We start from the raw sequence: 18,183 nt of genomic DNA, 5'->3' as shown, positions 1-18,183 counted from the left end.
AGTAGAGATGAAAATAAGATACTCTTTGTCATTGACAAGCCTACAGGCTAGTGAGAGAGGCAGACATATAAACTGGCAATGACAATAACACATTTTAGGGGCTATAATGGCGGTGTGGACAGGGGACTGTGGGAATTTCAAGAGGAATAAGAGGTAATCTAACATGTGCTGGTGTAGCAAAAGACACATTGTCAACCAGACACAGGAAAGTATACCAGTTGCTAAACAAGTTGAACTACATACACATCAGAGGGAGTATAGGCATAGTTTGCAATCTGTCCCAGTGCCTTAGCCAGATACAGGAGGAAGCAGCAGCTCCCCCAGATGGTATCTCTCATGTTTCTAGGAAAACCCAGACGGTGGTTTGCTTTGACAGGCAGGGATATTCTTTCTTACTGTGCAGACTGTTGTTTTCTTTTCTCTCCATTTTGTTGGTGAGTCTGCTTTGCCTATTCTGGATGGCAATCCTATTGATGCCTGTAACATTTCGTGAGTGCCTACATATGTGTATATGTCTCTCTGTGCCTTCATGTTTGTTTCTTTGTATGTGTGTATACATCATTTTGTGCTTTTCTGTATTGTATGTGTCTTTTTGTATTTAGACATGTCTGTGTATGACAAGAAGTGGAGGAGGGGAGGAACATTGAGCCAAGGTGATAGGAACTGAGAGAAGCCCAGAAGCCAGGTTGAGGACTAAGGAGGTTAGAAGCAAAAGGTTAGGCTACAGTACAGTATGCAGGACCTAGAGGTAAGAGCAGAGCTGGAAATGTAATCAGGAATCAAAGATACTGTTCGTGTAGGCAGGATCTGGGCCCTACAAAGTGGTAGGCCAAATGCAGTGGTCATTCAACAGCCAAAAATGGTCAAGCCAGGAGGAGAGAGAGGAAAGCCCTGCTTCAGGTATTCCTGTCTAAGGAGGAACCAGCAGCTGACTCTGAGGGCCCTGCTTGCCTTCAGACCTAACTGGTTTGTGTTTGTCTAAAGAGGAACCAGCAGCTGACTCGGAGGGCCCTGCTTGCCTTCAGACTTAACTGGTTTGCATGTATTCATGCAAATCCCTGTGTCTGTATCTGTATGCGCATCACATTCAGTATACTTCATAGCATTAGGAACAATTCGTTTCCAATGCAAAGTCTGATTCACTTGAGGATCAATGACCCTTCCCTTATTTGTTCTCCTTCCCTTCTTTCTCCAAACATATTTAGTGTCTGCTCTATGCTGGGTACTGGATATGCAAAGACTAATAAGGAAGACACATATTAGTGAAGCAGAAACATATTCATGTTCAATCCTAAAAGGTATTGTGACAAGAGATTAGCACTGCATGCCCTGGAAATGCAGAAAAGGGCATTTCACTGTCCTAGTGTGCCAGGAAAGGCTACCCAGCAGAGGTGATGCCTAAGATGAATTTTGGAAGATGAATAGGAGTCAACCTGGACAGTGGTAAAAAGGGTATACTAAGTGGAGGGATGAGTGTGATGTCCTTAGGGATCTGTGCGCCATTAGTTCTTTGAACATAAAATGTAATAGGGATGGGGTGGGGTAAGAGCATGTGCTGGGAGAAGGTCAATGGGGGGAAGAAGAGGAGACATATGTACAACTATTTGTAATACTTTAAACAAGAAAAAAGATAAAAATAAATGTAATAGGGGGACAGGGAGGGAGAGGTTGGAAAGACAGGCATTAGCCAGATTTTATTGAGAAACTTGGATTTCATCCCAAAAGTAATGAGCTAGTAGGATTGTAAGTAGAGATGGCTCTAACTCTGATGAAGGTATGTCAGGAGGAGGCTTTGCAGAGCAGGTGAAACTGGGACTTGTTTTTTAATGATGAACAGAGGTTTACTGATGAAGAAAGAAGGAGGAGAATTTCAGGAAAAAGGAAACTTATGAGTAAAGGCAGTAGGCAAAAATATAAGTTTGGGAAACATCATGTAGGGAAGAGTCTAGAGCAAGCATGTCAAGCTCAAAGGCTAATACAAGCCAAATAAACAAGGTTGAAGTTTATGTGGGCCACAAAAAAACAAAAGCTTCAATTTTCATAAAAACATAGGTTTATTTTGATAGAGACATGCTGAATACAAAGAGCTGAAATAAATGAGTAATCATTAACATAAAATAATAGAACATTTTAATAAAAATTAATATTTTCTTGAACATTAATTTACTAGACACTGAATAACTGCACAAATTAATAAGCATAATGCAAATAGACCTATTTTTCTTGCTCTCCAAAAGCGAAATATTTTCTGTTGCATACACCAAGCAAGTCAATACAAGACTAATGACCTGGCAATCGGCTGCTAAAATATTCGCTGCTAGTATTAGTGGAGAGAAACGGTGCACCTGCATGTAAGGGAAATGAATGCAACATAATTAAAGTAATCAGTCATTAAGGAAAGTTGTAGTTCGTTATTAATAATTATGTATAACAGGATATTGTAAAAATTAAGTTATAAAATTTTTATTAAAATGTTTCTTACATACCGTTATATTAGCTGGGCTGCAAAAATATTTGTTGTGGGCCTCATGTGGCCCGTGGGCCGCAAGTTTGACATGCTTGGTCTAGAGAATAATTTCTTCATGTATAAGGTAGAGACTGGTAATATATACCTTCAATGGCTAATATGAGATAATGGATGTAAAGAATCCTTTGTAAACTATAATGCAGTGTAAATTTCAATAGCAGGTATTGTGCAGCTTCTCCTCTTTTCCTCTCAGTGCCCAGCAGCATCAGGCCCTCCCAGGTGTAGATCAGGTAGGCATTCACCCCAGCAGAGTGGCTTTTACTGGGTGAGAACTGTGCCTTCTTTCATCTACCCACGTGGAATCTTGAGGAGGAGGAGCTAAGTTTAGAAGCTACTGGGACTCAGAGGCTGAGTGCTGGTTCTTTCAGGATACACCATTTTCCACAGTATGAGCCCTCTTGCCCAGGGACCCACGTTCAAAATAGTCAAACATGAAGCACCTTTTACATATAGGCACTGTGAAGGACTGTGCCTTAAATGATTTCATTTTCTCCACTTTGGAACTCTGGGGTATCTGCATTTTATAGGCTCAAGGGGACATAGTGAGTATGTGGCAGAGATGGGATCCGAGTCTGTATCTGTGACATTCTTTTTCCTGTATGTCACTTCACAAGCTTTCTGCTGTCTGTGACTGTAAGAAGCTTCATGATTAGTGGGAGTGAAACACGCTGAGGGGGTGGGCAGAGTGGGGCTCTGTCTTACCTAGGTGCTCTCAGTATGTCTAATTGATGTTTGTGTCCTTGGTTCCCAGCACAGAACATGCCACAAATTAACTGCTCTATAAAGTTTGTTGTGCAAATGAATGAATAAATTCTTCTTAATAATGGCTTCTAGAACTCCAAATGTCTTCACTACACCCTTCTGCCTTCTTTGTGGTGCTATGATACTCTAATTGGAGATTTTATTCTTGAGGACTGTTTTTGAGTAGGGGGGTAGGGGGGGGGGAGTATTGCTTAAATTCTTCCTCTAGGAGTTGATTAGCAGCTAGGAGGTTGTTGTTTTTTTAATTTTTTTAAATTTTATTGATTTTTTACAGAGAGGAAGGGAGAGGGATAGAGAGTTAGAAACATCAATAATAGAGAAACATCAATCAACTGCCTCCTGCACACCCCCTACTGGGGATGTGCCCGCAACCAAGGTACATGCCCTTGACCGGAATCGAACCTGGGACCCTTCAGTCCGCAGGCTGACGCTCTATCCACCGAGCCAAACTGGGTAGGATGAGGTTGTTGGTTTTTTAAATATTTATTGTTGAAAGTATTACATAGGTCCTCCTTCCCCCCCATAAACCTCTTCTAGTCCACTCCCGTCCCTCCACCCCAGACCCTCACCACGCCATTGTCTGTGTCCATGGGTTATGCATATATGCATACAAGTTCGTGGGTTGATCTCTTCCCACCCACCCTCCTCTGCCTTCCCTCTGAGGTTCAACAGTCTGTTCATGCTTCTATGTCTCTGGGTCTATTTTTGATCATCAGTTTATTTGGTTCATTAGATTCCACATATAAGTGAGATCATGTGATACTTACCTTTCTCTGACTGGCTTATTTCACTTAGCATAATACTCTCCAGGTCCATCCATGCTGTTGCAAATGGTAAGAGTTCTTTCTTTTTTATTGCTGCGTAGTATTCCATTGTGTAAATGTACCATAGTTTTTTTATCCACTAGGGTGCATATATTCTTTCTGATGAGTGTTTCAGGCTTCTTAGGATAATTCCTAGAAGTGGGATGACTGGGTCAATAGAAGTTCCATTTTTAATTTTTTGAAGAAACTCCATACTGTTTTCCACAGTGGCTATACCAGTCTACATTCCCACCAGCAGTATACTGGGGTTCCCTTTTTCTTTACAACCTTGCCAACACTTGTCGTTGGTTGATTTGTTGATCATAGCCATTCTGACAGGTGTAAGGTGATATCTCATTGTCGTTTTGATTTGCATCTCTCAGATGATTAGTGACTTTGAGCATTTTTTCATATGTCTCTTGGCTTTCTGTATGTCCACTTTGGAGAAGTGTCTATATAAGTCCTTTGCCCACTTTTTAATTGAATTGTTTGTCTTCCTTTTGTTAAGTTGAATGAATTCCCTATATATTTTGGAGATAAGGAGCTAGTAGGTTCTTAAAGTGGGGCATGAATTTTTTTCTTTTATATATTTTGTTCCAAAGCCTACCCTCTCACTTTCCAAAAGTGAGTGGTATTCACAAAGAACACATGGTGAGCCCTCAACTTTTTAACCATGTTTTTTGAAGTTGGTGTTCCTTTTTGGCAATGGAATCTAGAAGGTTTTTCTGCTGGTGAGTGCTTGGCTGGGTTTGTTTCCCAGGATCTTAGAAAGCCATGCATAGGGATGGTAGGATGGGGAACAACTGAGAGGCTGGGCACATTTTTAGTATTTTTCTATTTCTCTTATAGTATATTAAATCTATTAATATTTAGGAAAACTTAATTTACACATAGGAGAGCTTATTTTATGCCACCAAAGCTGTAAAGTTTATTTACAGCTCTGGCAGGTGTGACTCAGTGGTTAGAGCGTCAGTCCACTATTCTAAGTTCTTTTTGTAAATTAACTCGTTTATAATACCCTCAAATGATGGTATTATGAAGTTTTATATTACATACTATTATCTCCATTTTACAAATGATGTGCATGATACACTGAAAGTAACTGGTGGAACTAGGATTCAAACCCAGGCAGCGTGGCTCTCGAATCAAACTCTGAACCATTATGCTAACTGAGTCCAAGCCAGTGTAACCCTCTGGCCCCTAACTGACTATCTTTATTTTAGACTGGCCAAATATTTGGAAATCTTTTTCTTCCTCCTATGAAGTAACAGAATGTGCATTGACTAGTAGTTGTAAGCTAAGCGCTGCTCGGTGTTGTAGGGAAAACTCAAGTGAGAGACATTCATTTAGTTATTTAATAACCACATATCCTGCTCTGTGCCAGGCCCTATGCTTGGAGGTGAGGTGAGTTTATGGAGCTAAATCAGTTATTCATTTGGGTGTCCCAAAGAATATGCAAGATGATGGGTAAAGAGATAAATGACAAATAAAATACTTTCTATATTTGAGTTGCTTAGGAAAGTAAGAGGGGTGTAATTAAATAGAAGTTATATTATGATGGGATAAGTATTGTTATAGATGTGTTCCCTGAGACATGAGAGAACAAATAGGATAGCACAGTTCACTTGCTTGGGAGAGGTCTGGAAAACTTCACAGAGGCAGTGACTTTTTCTTTAGCAGATAAAGAGAGGGAGAAAACATTTTATATGGAGCACCTTATGTAAAGTTATAGAGGTATAAATAAGCATGGTTTGTTCAAGGAGCCTGAAGTGGCTTGATGTGTCTAGAGCAAATATTGCCAAACTTTTTTTATAAAGAGCCAGACAGTCAATCAATAGTTTAGGCTTTGCTGGTCATACAATCTCTATCACAACAACTCAACTTTGCCTTTCTAACACGAAAGCAGCTATAAACTATATATAAATGAATGAGTGTTGCTGTTTTGTAATAAAACTTTATTTTCAGCTCTGGCAGGTATACCTCAGTAGTTAGAGTGTCAGCCCACTCACCAAAGGGTTGTGGGTTCGATTTCCGATCAAGGGCACGTACCTGGGTTTTGGGTTCACTCCCTGGTTAGAGCACCTGCAGGAGGCAACCAGTTGATGTGTGTTTCTCCCCTCCCTCCCTCTCTCCCTGTCTGAAAGCAATCAAAAAAATATCCTCAGGTGAGGATTAACAACAACAAAAATACCCAGAAAAACTTTATTTACAAAAATAAGTAGTAAGCTGGATTTGACCCATAACCATAGTTTCCTGACCCTTGGTCTGGAGTGTAGGTATTAGGTAGGGAAGGATAGTGACCAGGAAGTTAGTTTATGGCCCAGATTGTAAAAGGCCTTGAATGCCAGGCCAAGAAGCTAAGGCTTTATCATGTAGGTAATGGGGAACCATGAGATTTTAAGTAGTTGCTTTAGTATAGTTAGATTTGTACTTTACAAAGGTCATTCTGGTGACTAAGTGGCAGAAGTGAGACTGATGTACCAAGGTGAGTGAGAAATGGCTGTCCTTTCCCTGCCCTTAAGTAGTAGTTTATCTCACTGGAGACAGATTCACCTCTAAGACATCCATGTCCTGGCACTATCTATAGATGTCATTCAGAGCTGTTGCAGCTAAAATGTGGGTTCTTGCTAGATATACAAGAGGTGAATATGAGTCAGGAAGCTTCTCAGGTCTGGGACATGTGTCTTATGGGTTCTAAATATGTATTGTGTGTATTTGGGGGGGGGAGTGGGAGTGGAGGTGGTGAGGTTTGGTTTGGGAGACATGGAAGGTGAGCAAGTGGGGAACAAGGTGGGAAAGGGTAGGGAGGATTAAATGGTTCTAAGAACCCAAGAGACCTGCCCAGATCCTTGCACCCAAAGATATGTTACTTCTCTTCTGGCTTTATATCAGTGAATTCTGTTCACTGATAAAACTGGTTGGGCCTGTTTTGTGGGGACTATAGAGATATGTTTCCTTTCTTCACTGTTCTCACCCACATTTCACTACTGCTTAACACTTGGGATGGGTTGCATGCTTTGTGCCATCACCAGGAAGATCATTTTTCTGAACTCATAGAGCTAAATATACTTAGAGACAGCTGTTCTCTTGGCTCTTCAGAGAGCTATTAACTTGAAGTTCTAGCCAATGCTGCATTCCCTATGGTAAGCCAAGACTTTTAGGGAGCCTCCTTAGAACTCCCTGAGAGAAGAGCTGCTTGTTCTGAGTCTGAAATAGTAAATCCTCATGGAGCCAAATGTTGCCTCTTTGGTTTTGTTTTTGCTTTTTGTTGCCTTTAAACTTGGTCTTAAATAAGACTTTAGCTATTAGCTGATGTAGGACAGTGTTTAGAGTAATACGGTGGTAATGCCCATCTCAAGTATATTGAACATTGGAGTTCTAGTCCAGCACTATGTTCTTGTATGCTATGTTTATGGCTGGGTAACTGGGACCTTCTATCAGAGGATGTATAGCAAGCATGTCAAACTCATGGCCCATGGGCCACATGCGACCCACAACGAATATTTTTGTGGCCCGGCCAATTTAACGGTATGTAAGAATGTTTTAATAAAAATTTTGTAACTTAATTTTTACAATATCCTGTTATACATAATTATCAATAACAAACTACAACATTCCTTAATGACTGATTACTATAATCATGTTGCATTTATTTCCCATACATGCAGGTGCACCATTTCTCTCCATTAATATTAGCAGTGAATATTTTAGCAGCAGATTGCCAGGTCATTAGTCTTGTATTGACTTGCTTGGTGTATGCAACAGGAAATATTTCACTTTTGGAGAACAAGAAAAAATAGGTTTATTTGTGTTACGCTTATTAATTTGTGCAGTTATTCAGTGTCTGGTAAGTTAATGTTTAAGAAAAAATATTAATTTTTATTAAAATGTTCTATTATTTTATGTTAATGATTACTCATTTATTTCAGCCCTTTGTATTCAGCATGTCTCTATCAAAATAAACCTACGTTTCTATGAAAATTGAAACGTTTGTTTTTTTGCGGCTCACATAAACTTAAACCTTGTTTATTTGGCCCGTGTTAACCTTTGAGTTTGACATGCTTGATGTATAGTTTAGTAGGGGAGACAGACAAATAACAAGACTAATAAGGGTATACAAGGTGGCTGTAGGAACACAGAAGAGTCACCTTTGATCAGGAAGTTTTTTCTCTTTTATATCCTCATCTCACCCTTCTTACAATAATAATCACAACTAACATTCTGGTTGTACTTTAAAATCTACAGAGTGGCTGAAACCGGTTTGGCTCAGTGGATAGAGCGTCGGCCTGCGGACTCAAGGGTCCCGGGTTCGATTCCGGTCAGGGGCATGTACCTTGGTTGCGGGCACATCCCCAGTGGGAGGTGTGCAGGAGGCAGCTGATTGATGTTTCTCTCTCATCGATGTTTCTGGCTCTCTATCCCTCTCCCTTCCTTTCTGTAGAAAATCAATAAAATATATTTAAAAAATATATACTTATAAAAAAAAATAATAAAATCTACAGAGTGCTTTTGTGTACATGAGGAGTCACAAGCTCCATGCCTCTGAGGGGCTGGGGGTATCATAACTGAGTAATATGGACTGTACAAATGCACATACATAAATCTGTGAGTGTGGGAGCTGTGGCAAACTAGAGAGCACGTGCCACTTTAGAAGGAGATGACTGTTGCTCAGCTCTGGCAGATTGTCACCAGGTAGATATGTGAACCTAGAAGTGCCAAGGGGGAAAGGTCTTAAGGTCCTCATTATCTTAACACCAACTCCCCCACTTCCAAGCTGCCCCAAATTACAATATGGACAGTTGATTTTTTTAATTTTAAGTAAAATGTGAATAAAAACATCTTCATAAAACATTGCATTTTAAAATTAATTTGTAATGAACGATATACATAAAAACAATGTGTTGGCTAGGCAAACACTACTTTATGACAAATCCTTTAGCCACCACCCTCCCTTCTAATAAAATTGCTGCTCTTAAGTCTCAAGTCTCTTCTATATAAAATTCTAAAGTTGTTAATGGAGCTCAGTTCTCCTAGATCTTTTTTTTTTTTCCCCAAAAGTGCAAGATAGACAATGGATTTTAATGTATTGGGAAAAAAAGTTATTGCTGTGGCTTCAGATCCCATAATGCAGATAATCTTTCAAAAAATACAGTCTGTTAAATTTTGATGTAGTATCAAGACAAATATCCACAATTGTCTGAAATTACTATTAAAACACTCCTCTCCCAACTTTATCTGTGAGAGGTCATATTTTATTCAACTATTTCAACCAAAACAACACATTAAAATAGATTAAATATAGAACTAAATATGAGATTGTAGCTGTAATGTATTTGGCCAGACACTAAACATATTTACAAAATGTAAAACAATGCCATCCTTCCCCACAATTTTTGTTTGGAAAAATATACTTTTCATAAAATATGCTTTTTATTCTACATATAACAGATTTGTTATTAGATATTTTGATTTTTTTTTTTCTTTAACTAGCCTGGAAAGCTGGCCTCTTTTTTTTTTGGTAAAGGTTTTTTATTTTTAAAAAGATGCAATTTATAAAATGCTCTGAGGGCCATTAAAAGATACATCCAAAGGCAGTTTATGACTTCTGTTAACAGGTTCCATTTAACCCTTCTCACACACAAATGAGAGGGATAGTTAGCCTTCATTTTGAGAGGAAAAGGCTCAGAGAGGCTTGGGATATATTTTAAAGAGATAAATCTGTAATCCTTAAAAATTTTTAGTTTGATTTATGCTTTTTAATATATTTTTTATTAATTTCATAGAGGAAGGGAGAGGGAGAGAGAGATAGAAACATCAATGATAAGAGAGAATCATTCAACAGGTTCTTTATGGTATACGTATCCTTTTTTGGTCCTCTTAGGCTCTAACCCAGATCCTCATAATCTACACTGGTCTCCTGGCTATTCATTGAACATACTAAGTATCTCCTTGCCTCAGGGCCTTTGTATTTGTCATCCCTATTCTCAGGATACTCTTCTTCCAGTTATTCTGCCTGCTTTTCTCCAACATCTCCTTCAGATATTTGCTTAAAAGCCACTTTCTTAATGAGACTTTCTTTGACTCCTTTATTTAAAATGACAAACCATTAATACCACTACTCTTAGCATTCTTTATGCTTTTATTCTTGCTTTAAATAAATTATTGTCTTTTTTACCCAAATAGGATGTTAGTGTTACTGGTCCAAAGTTTGTGTGCCCAATGTTTTAAAAGACCCAAATTCAAAATGTCAGTTTGGAGTAAGAAAAGGTTTATTGATTGAGTATGTACCATTGAGCAGATAGGAGTCCTAAACCTCAAATCCATCTTTTTTTGTTTTATTTGTTCTTTTTTAATTTTTTTTTTCTCAAATCCATCTTAAGAAAGTACAGAGTTCAGGCTTCTTTTATATCAACAGAAGGGAAAATGGGAGGGGCTGTTTTTGTAAAAACTCAAGCCCCAAGCAGAATTCCTCTCATGATTAGTATGTGTAAAGCAGGAGCTATTAACCTAAGGACCATGGAAACAACAGCACGTTTGAACAAGCTGGGGTAAGAGAGAGTGAGCACTTCACTGTTACGTTGGCTCAATGAAGACAAAAATTTCTATGTGCTGTTTACTACTTACTGCATTTCTAATGCCTGGAACTATGCCTGGCACATAGAAATCTTATATTTGTTGAATAAATGAATACATTTATGTCCCCAGACTGGCTGTCTCAGACTGCCTGTGACTGTGTCTTCGCTGAGATGTCTCAATGTCTGTGTTTAAGGTCTAATGAACTCATCACTTTAGGTCCCCAGTAAGAACAATTAGACTCTCAAGAAAATTAACAATATTGAAATAGAAGAGCCAAGGGATGATGGGGCCCAGATATTGGAAAAAAACTTTTTAAGTATAAAGTAAAATAAAAAGTATAATAAAATAGTCAAATGTTAGCACAAAAATGGAAATATGGGTTAGTAAAAAAGAATGGAGAACCTAGAAATATGTCCTATATGTACGGGCTTAATTTATTATTAAATCACTAGAGGCCTGATGCACGAAATTTGTACAAGAGTAGGCCTTTGCAGCAGTGACGGCTGCCTGGATCCCTCCCTCGCAGCCACAGCGGCTGCCTCCATCCCGCAGCTGCAGCCCTGGCTGCATCCGGAAGGAAGGATGTCCGGTCTAATTAGCATATTATGCTTTTATTATTATAGATGTTTTTCAAAACGGAATGGAAGACAAATAATTTAACAAATGGGTTTATAATAACTGGGTGGCAACTTGGGGAAAATGTTAAGGTTCACAACTTATAGCACATAATAAATTGAATGTCAGATGGCCTAAAAGCTGAGAGGAAGGGAGGAAGGGGTCTTCAAGCTACAGCCCGCGGGCCACATGCAAATACAAATATTGTATTTGTTCCCATTTTGTTTTTTTACTTCAAAATAAGATATGTGCAGTGTGCATAGGAATTTGTTCATAGTTTTTTTAAACTATAGTCTGGCCCTCCAGCGGTCTGAGGGACAGTGAACTGGCCCCCTGTTTAAAAAGTTTGAGGACCCCTGATCTACACTAATAAAAGACAAAGATGCTAATTGACCGTACCTTTGCTATGTCCCAAGCCACGCCCACCAGCCAATCAGAGCGACTATATGCAAATTACCCCAACCAAGATGGCGGCTGGCAGCCATGGAGCTGGAGCAAGCAGGAGGCTTGGTTGCCCGGGCGATAGAGGAAGCCAAGCTTCCTGCCTGCCCTGAGGTGGCTGTGGCCTCTGCTCATGGCAACAAAGTTTCAATTATAGAAGACAAATAAATCCCAGATACCTGCTTCCAGCCAGCCTCCACTGGGAGCTTGGGTGGCTGGGGTGTGGCCAGCCTGGAAACAGCCATCAGCCCCTCACTCAGGATGGCCACACCCTCATGGGGTGAGGGTCCCCCTGGGGAGTTTGGTCAGCCTGCAAACAGCCATCAGCCCCTCACCCAGACTCGCCAGGCACCCCAGCAGGACCCCCCACCCTGAAGGGGCTGTGGCCAGCCTGCCAACAACCATCAGCCCCTCACCCAGGCTGGCCAGGCACCCCAGCGGGGAACCCCACCCTGAAGGGGCTGTGGCCTGCCTGCAAACAGCCATCAGCCACTCACCCAGGCTGTCCACACCCTCATGGGGTGAGGGCCCCTGCTGGAGGACTTGGCCAGCCTGCAAACTGCTATCAGCCACTCACCCAGACTGGTCAGGCACCCCAGCAGGACCCCCCCCCCCCCGCACCCTGAAGGGGGTGTGGCCAGCCTGAAAACGGCCCTCAGCCCCTCACCCAGGCTAGCCAGGCACCCCAGTGGGGACCCCCACACTGAAGGTGCTGTGACCAGCCTACAAACAGCCATCAGCCCCTCACCCAGGCTGGCTAGGCACTCCTATATAATAAAAGGGTAATATGCAAACTGACCCTAACAGCAGAATGACTGGGAATGACTGGTCACTATGACACACACTGACCACCAGGGGGCAGATGCTCAATGCAGGAGCTGCCCCCTGGTGGTCAGTGCACTCCCACAGGGGGAGCTCTGCTCAGCCACAAGCCAGGCTGATGGCTGCCAGTACAGTGGTGGTGGTGGGAGCCTCTCCTGCCTCCTCAGCAGCGCTAAGGATGTCCAACTGCAGTTTAGGCCTGCTCCCTGCTGGCAAGTGGACATCCCCCAAGGGTTCCTGGGCTACCAGAGGGATGTCTGACTGCCAGCTTAGGCCCAACCCCTCCAGGGAGCGGGCCTAAGCCAGCAGATGGTCATCCCCCGAGGGTCCCAGACTGCGAGAGGGCACAGGCCAGGCTGAGGGACCCCCCCCCCCAAGTGCACAAATTTTTGTGCACCGGGTATCTAGTTAAAAAATAAAAAAATACTTTAAATAGCTTATTTTCCTAAGAATTGACAAAATCTCCTTGCTCTGGGATCTTCACCATGTGACCTACTTAATCTTTATTAAAAAATAGCTTTTATCAACACTTTTAAATGAGAGTTGGGGAGCTGGAGAACCTAACCCTCTGATGTCAGAGGTACTTTAATTTAGTTGTGGCGAGAGGGCACAAAGAGCAGTTCAACCTGTGTACTGTATGTGAACATTGCTTTCACCATCTTACCTAACCAGAGATCTTGATTTCTCTACATCATTCTAGCCTCCTTTGAGGTATAGCTGACCATACCCATATGCCAGGTAGTTGATAGAATATGTTAGAGCTGCACTCTAACATGTAGCCATTTAAATCTAAATTAATGTTTTAAAATTTCAAGTTATTTAGCCATACAAGCCACATTATGAACGCTCAATAGCCATATGTGCCTAGTGCAGTGGTCTGCAAACTGTGGCTTGGCAAACCGTGGCTCGTGAGCCACATGCGGCTCTTTGGCCTCTTTAGTGTGGATCTTCCACAAAATACCGGCTCTTCCACAAAATACCGACTTTTGCGCATGGGCCACAAAGTTTCAATTGCACTGTATGTGCGCGCCCGCCTGTGGTATTTTGTGGCAGATCCACACTCAAGGGGCCAAAGAGCCACATGTGGCTTGCGAGCTGCAGTTTGTCGACCACGGGCCTAATGGCAACTGTTTAGACAGGACAGATATTGAACATGTCCATCATTGTAGAAGGTTTTATTGGACAGTGCTACATTATAGTTCTTGTGCATAGCAGGCTATACTCTGACTAGGTTGAGAATGCTCCATTGTGGACTCTCTTCAAACTTCTTGCCTAGGTCATTAAGCCCAGCTGTCTCAATGTCTGCAAAGCCATAAATGCTTGTTTATGGTTCCAGGGAATCTGGGACCATACTGGCAATCATCTGTTCATTTAGTCAACAACATTTATTGGCATTACTCTGGGTTCAGGCCCTTTTCTGAACCCCAGATAAAGAAAGATGGAGAGGAAGACATTTCCTGAAAATCCTACTAAAATGTGCTTTTGTGAGAGTAGTGATCAGAACTGCACATTTCTTTGATGTTTGAGGCTCGGTGGAAAGCAGTGATCAGTGTTCAGTCCTTTACATACTAATGAGGTTATAGTGATCAGGCTGATTGAGTATTCATGAAATTAATTACCAGTTAAATTTCTAAAAGCTAGAAATATGGGTTAGTACAAAAGAATGGAGAACCTAGATTCCTTTTGTTTTTCTTCTTTCCTGTAGGAGTATATTATGAAAAGAAATCCGGGTAATTAAAGGACAGCATATGCAGTACAGGGGGGAAATTTGGACTGTAAAACCAGATATCTTGGGTTGAAATACTAACTCCATCACTTATCAGCTATAACCTTGAACAACTGTTTCAGTAATGTAATGTTGTATAACAAACTTCCCCAAAGCTTAGTGGCTTAAAACAACATTTATTTTGGCATGTATTTGCAATCTGGGTATGACTCAGTAGGGACAGCTCATCTCTGTCTACTTGGCCATCAGGTGAAGTAACTCAAAAACTGGGCTTCCCTGGCTGGTTAGAACATTGGCCTGAGCACTGAAGGGTCACAGGTTTGATTTCCCGTTAAGGGCACATACTTGGGTTGCATATTCTTGCAGGTTCAATCCCTAGCCCCAGTCAGGGTGCGTGTGGGAGGCAACCAGTCTATGTGTCTCTCAGCTCTCTCTGTCTCCCTCCCTCCCTCCCTCCCTCCCTCCCTCCCTCCCTCCCTCCCTCCCAGCAAATAATTTAACCTGTCTAAAGAAACTTAATGTGATTTGGGGCCAACTGCATTATGTTTGAGAATATTACTGTTCTCATTTGTAAAACAGATATGATAATTCATTAGTTGTGAGAATTAGATGAGAAAATACTGTAGAATTTCTTAGAATATTGCTTAGTGTATAAATAAGTGTTCAAACATTGTTAATTCTTTCTCCCTTCTTTCCTCTTCTGGCTTATTGAATTCCAGTTAACAATCATTTATTATCTTTCCATAATTAAAAAATGAAGAAATTTCCTACTCATATTTATTTTTTCAAGTGAAACATATTACAAAAAAGAAAAGGCTATCTAGTTGGAAACTAGGATATAGGCACATGGAAGGATACATGAACGATGTGATATACTTGTGCATGGGGCAGAGAGGGTGTGCTGTGGATAGCTCAATGACCTTTATGGCTATCTTGGTGGGCTGGCTCCTAGGTATCTCTTGTGACTTGTGCACTTTTTCCTTGCAGTTCCTGAGGGAAGACCTCAATTACCATGACCCGACGGTGAAACACAACACCTTCCATGGTGAGGATAAGCTCATCAGCGTGGAGGACCTATGGAAGGCCTGGAAGTCCTCAGAAGGTAATAGGCAGCCTGGTTGTCCATCCTAGTTGCTGGCAGATTTAGAGAAGAGAGAAGAAGATAGGCAGCAACTTGGCTTTAAAAGGACATGAGTATGAAATGCTTAGTAAAGAGCAAATTATTGAAATGTTTCTATATACAGTCACTAGATAAGAATGAATAGTCATTGTGCTGGGAATGGGGGAAGGTGCTCCAAACAGAACTGAGGTAATTCTTCACTGGAATTATAATTGAATTCAATCCTATCCCTATCCTTCTCCTCAATATTCCCCTCCACCCCCAGTTTCTGCTTCTTCATCTCCAGAGATAGGGAGCTTGCTGGCCATTTGAGGCAGCCCCTTTCTTCTATAGCTTCCCATTTGGTCCCAGCTCTGCTGAGTCTTAGATGATTCAAAGATTGGAAGAAAGATGGTCTCTCCCCTGAGTCTCCCTTTTTTAGGTTAAGTAGCCCTAGTTCTTAGAAGAAAAAATGTTTTATCAGCCTCCTCCTCCTCCTGGGTTTCCTGCCTGTGAACATTATTGTTAATGTCTTTCTTAGTTCAGAGCTACTAGAGTTGCATACAGTCCCTCTGGTAGGGTTTGATCAGCACAGAGTGGAGCAGAACCATCAGCTCCTCAGTTCTGGACCCTGTGTGTCTATTAGTACAATCTGATTAGATACTGGCCCTTCAGCAGTCATATCATTCTGCTGACTCATGTTGAACTTATTGAATAAAAACTTTTGATCTTTTTCATGTGTAAAACCGCTAAACCATGACTGTTATTTTTTCTGGAATATTTGCTTCAGAATTCTGAGTGGAAGAACATGTCTTATTGTGTGATACTTGACAGGGAAAGGAAAAACAGGACTTCTCTCTGTTTTTATGTGTGGCTAGAGCTTCTTTTGATACCAGTAGAATTGGAAGCAATCTCTTCCCTACTGTTAGGGTAGGTGTTGATACTAAGCGGATTTAAACATTAAGTGACCTCCAGGGTCCCTGGTTTTGCAGATGAGGAACCTCGGGCCTAGATTTATAAAATTACTATTAGTTGTCATGCATTTAGCTAATAGTAGAGCCAGGACTTAGACTTGGTCCTCTGTTCTCTAGGCCAGTGCTTTTCCATACCATCTTGGTTGAAAGCACTGGCCTGGTGGTAGAGAAGACCAGTTTTGGTAGGAATTAGTAGTTTCTATTTCTGCTTAAATTATTACGGTAGAATTATTGAATTTTAGATCTGGAAGGGATCTTCTAAAATATAGATTAAAAGCATTAAATTTGAAGTAGACTTATATTCTAATCCTGGTACTAGGATGGGCAGGCTGATAGTTCTTATTAACTCTGTGTTTTTATCAGTTTAGAAGAAGCATAAATTAGTTATATGGACAGCTTCTTGGAAATCTTTAGAAGCTGAGTTCATGGTGGAGGCTTTTTTGTAATAGCTCCTTAGAAACTCAGGCTGTCTACTGATGAGAAATCCATCAGTGAAATTATCTTTGGAATTATACTAGCACTGCCAGGAAAAATCTCCTATTACTACCATGTAATTTTAATTTACTTATTTTTCTGTACTAACATGAGGACATGGCGCCTGGGTTTCAAGAGTGGGTTTCATAAGTAGGAACTTAGAATGAAAGATGGCAGGGAGAACATTCCTGACTCATACAGAAGTAGCTGGCAGGAAAAGAGATCAAGAAAGGGCAGAAACAGAGGGACTAAATAATAAGACTAGAAAACAGCCCAGGACAATTTTCTAGTAAGAAGTTTATTTATGGACTTAGCAACTATTTGAAACACTTCCAACTGTGTTCTATATGACAGGAAGATAGACAACAATGAAGTGAGTTTTCACGAGTTGGTCCCCATTACTGATGAGCAGAAAAAAACATTTCAGTTGTAAATAAAAATTACTTTTAGATCATAATAAAGAATTCAGAGCATTTAATTGAGCAAAGGAAGCTGCAGCCTGGGAAACACAGATTCAGGTAGCAACCTAGATTATGTTCCTTGGAGACAAAGATGAGGCTGCCTTTTATTGTGAAAGTTCCACCCCAGGTTCCCATTAGATCTATTTTATGTACATGAGGTATCCAAATTATGCAGTTCTGATTAGACAGGGCAGGTCTCAGTCTTTTGGTAGAAAGAGGAAACCAGGGTTTGCCTGCAGTTGTTGACTCAGATGATGTAAGCAAACGGGGCAAAGTGTGGGAAGCTAAGAGTTCATTTTGAGGTTCTTCCCCATACACAGAGTGCCTGAGAAGTCCCTGTCTGAAAATGGCCATTAGGGTTTTTATTATTTATAAAGTTTGGGCCCTCAATTGACTATGAGGAGCCCATTTCCTCAGATAAATTTCCTCTCAGGGTTCACATCAAATTAATCTTTTTTCTTAGGGTCCACACAATGCACAGTATTGAAGTTCGCAGCTAAGCTGAGAAGTGATATATACTAGGATGTACCATTAGGATTTGCTAATCATATGTCATGCCTGCTGGTTTAAAAAACTAAAAGCGAGAATCTTGTATACTATTTCTCACAACAATTTGCTTCATTATTTAGAGCAAGGCCCCCAATCTCGTTGGAATGATGATTTCCAGAGCTACAAAAAGCATGTAATTCTGGCACTGGCTCAGACTGGCTGGTCTGAGTTTCACTAGATAATGTAGATAGCAGCAGTGTTGATTTATGTTCAGAACATTAGTTGGCCAATGTCAGTACCATCGATGTGATTAGTGTTGTTAAGATTTCTGACTAATGTTAGGAGCCAGTCTTTTCTCTGTGTTATTTAAATTTTAGCAGGAAAGCCTGGTGATCTCTACATTAGCCAACTCTG

General features: G+C 40.8%; 1 protein-coding gene across 6 annotated transcripts in view; it reads left to right on the top strand.

The window, feature by feature from the left end:
* The window catches only part of STIM1 (stromal interaction molecule 1), a 213,052-nt gene that overhangs the window by 137,162 nt on the left and 57,707 nt on the right, over positions 1 to 18,183 (top strand). For all 6 annotated transcript variants that reach the window (XM_081098656.1, XM_081098657.1, XM_081098658.1 and 3 more), the window contains exon 3: positions 15,260 to 15,374. In XM_081098656.1, coding sequence (XP_080954782.1) covers positions 15,260 to 15,374 — 115 coding nt within the window. The remainder of the gene's footprint in view (positions 1 to 15,259; positions 15,375 to 18,183) is intronic.

Source organism: Myotis nattereri, assembly GCF_964212035.1.
Source record: "Myotis nattereri genome assembly, chromosome: 9".
NCBI classification, from domain to species: domain Eukaryota; kingdom Metazoa; phylum Chordata; class Mammalia; order Chiroptera; family Vespertilionidae; genus Myotis; species Myotis nattereri.
The sequence above is the reverse complement of the archived record's forward strand: the minus strand, read 5'-3'. Positions and strand labels throughout refer to the sequence as shown.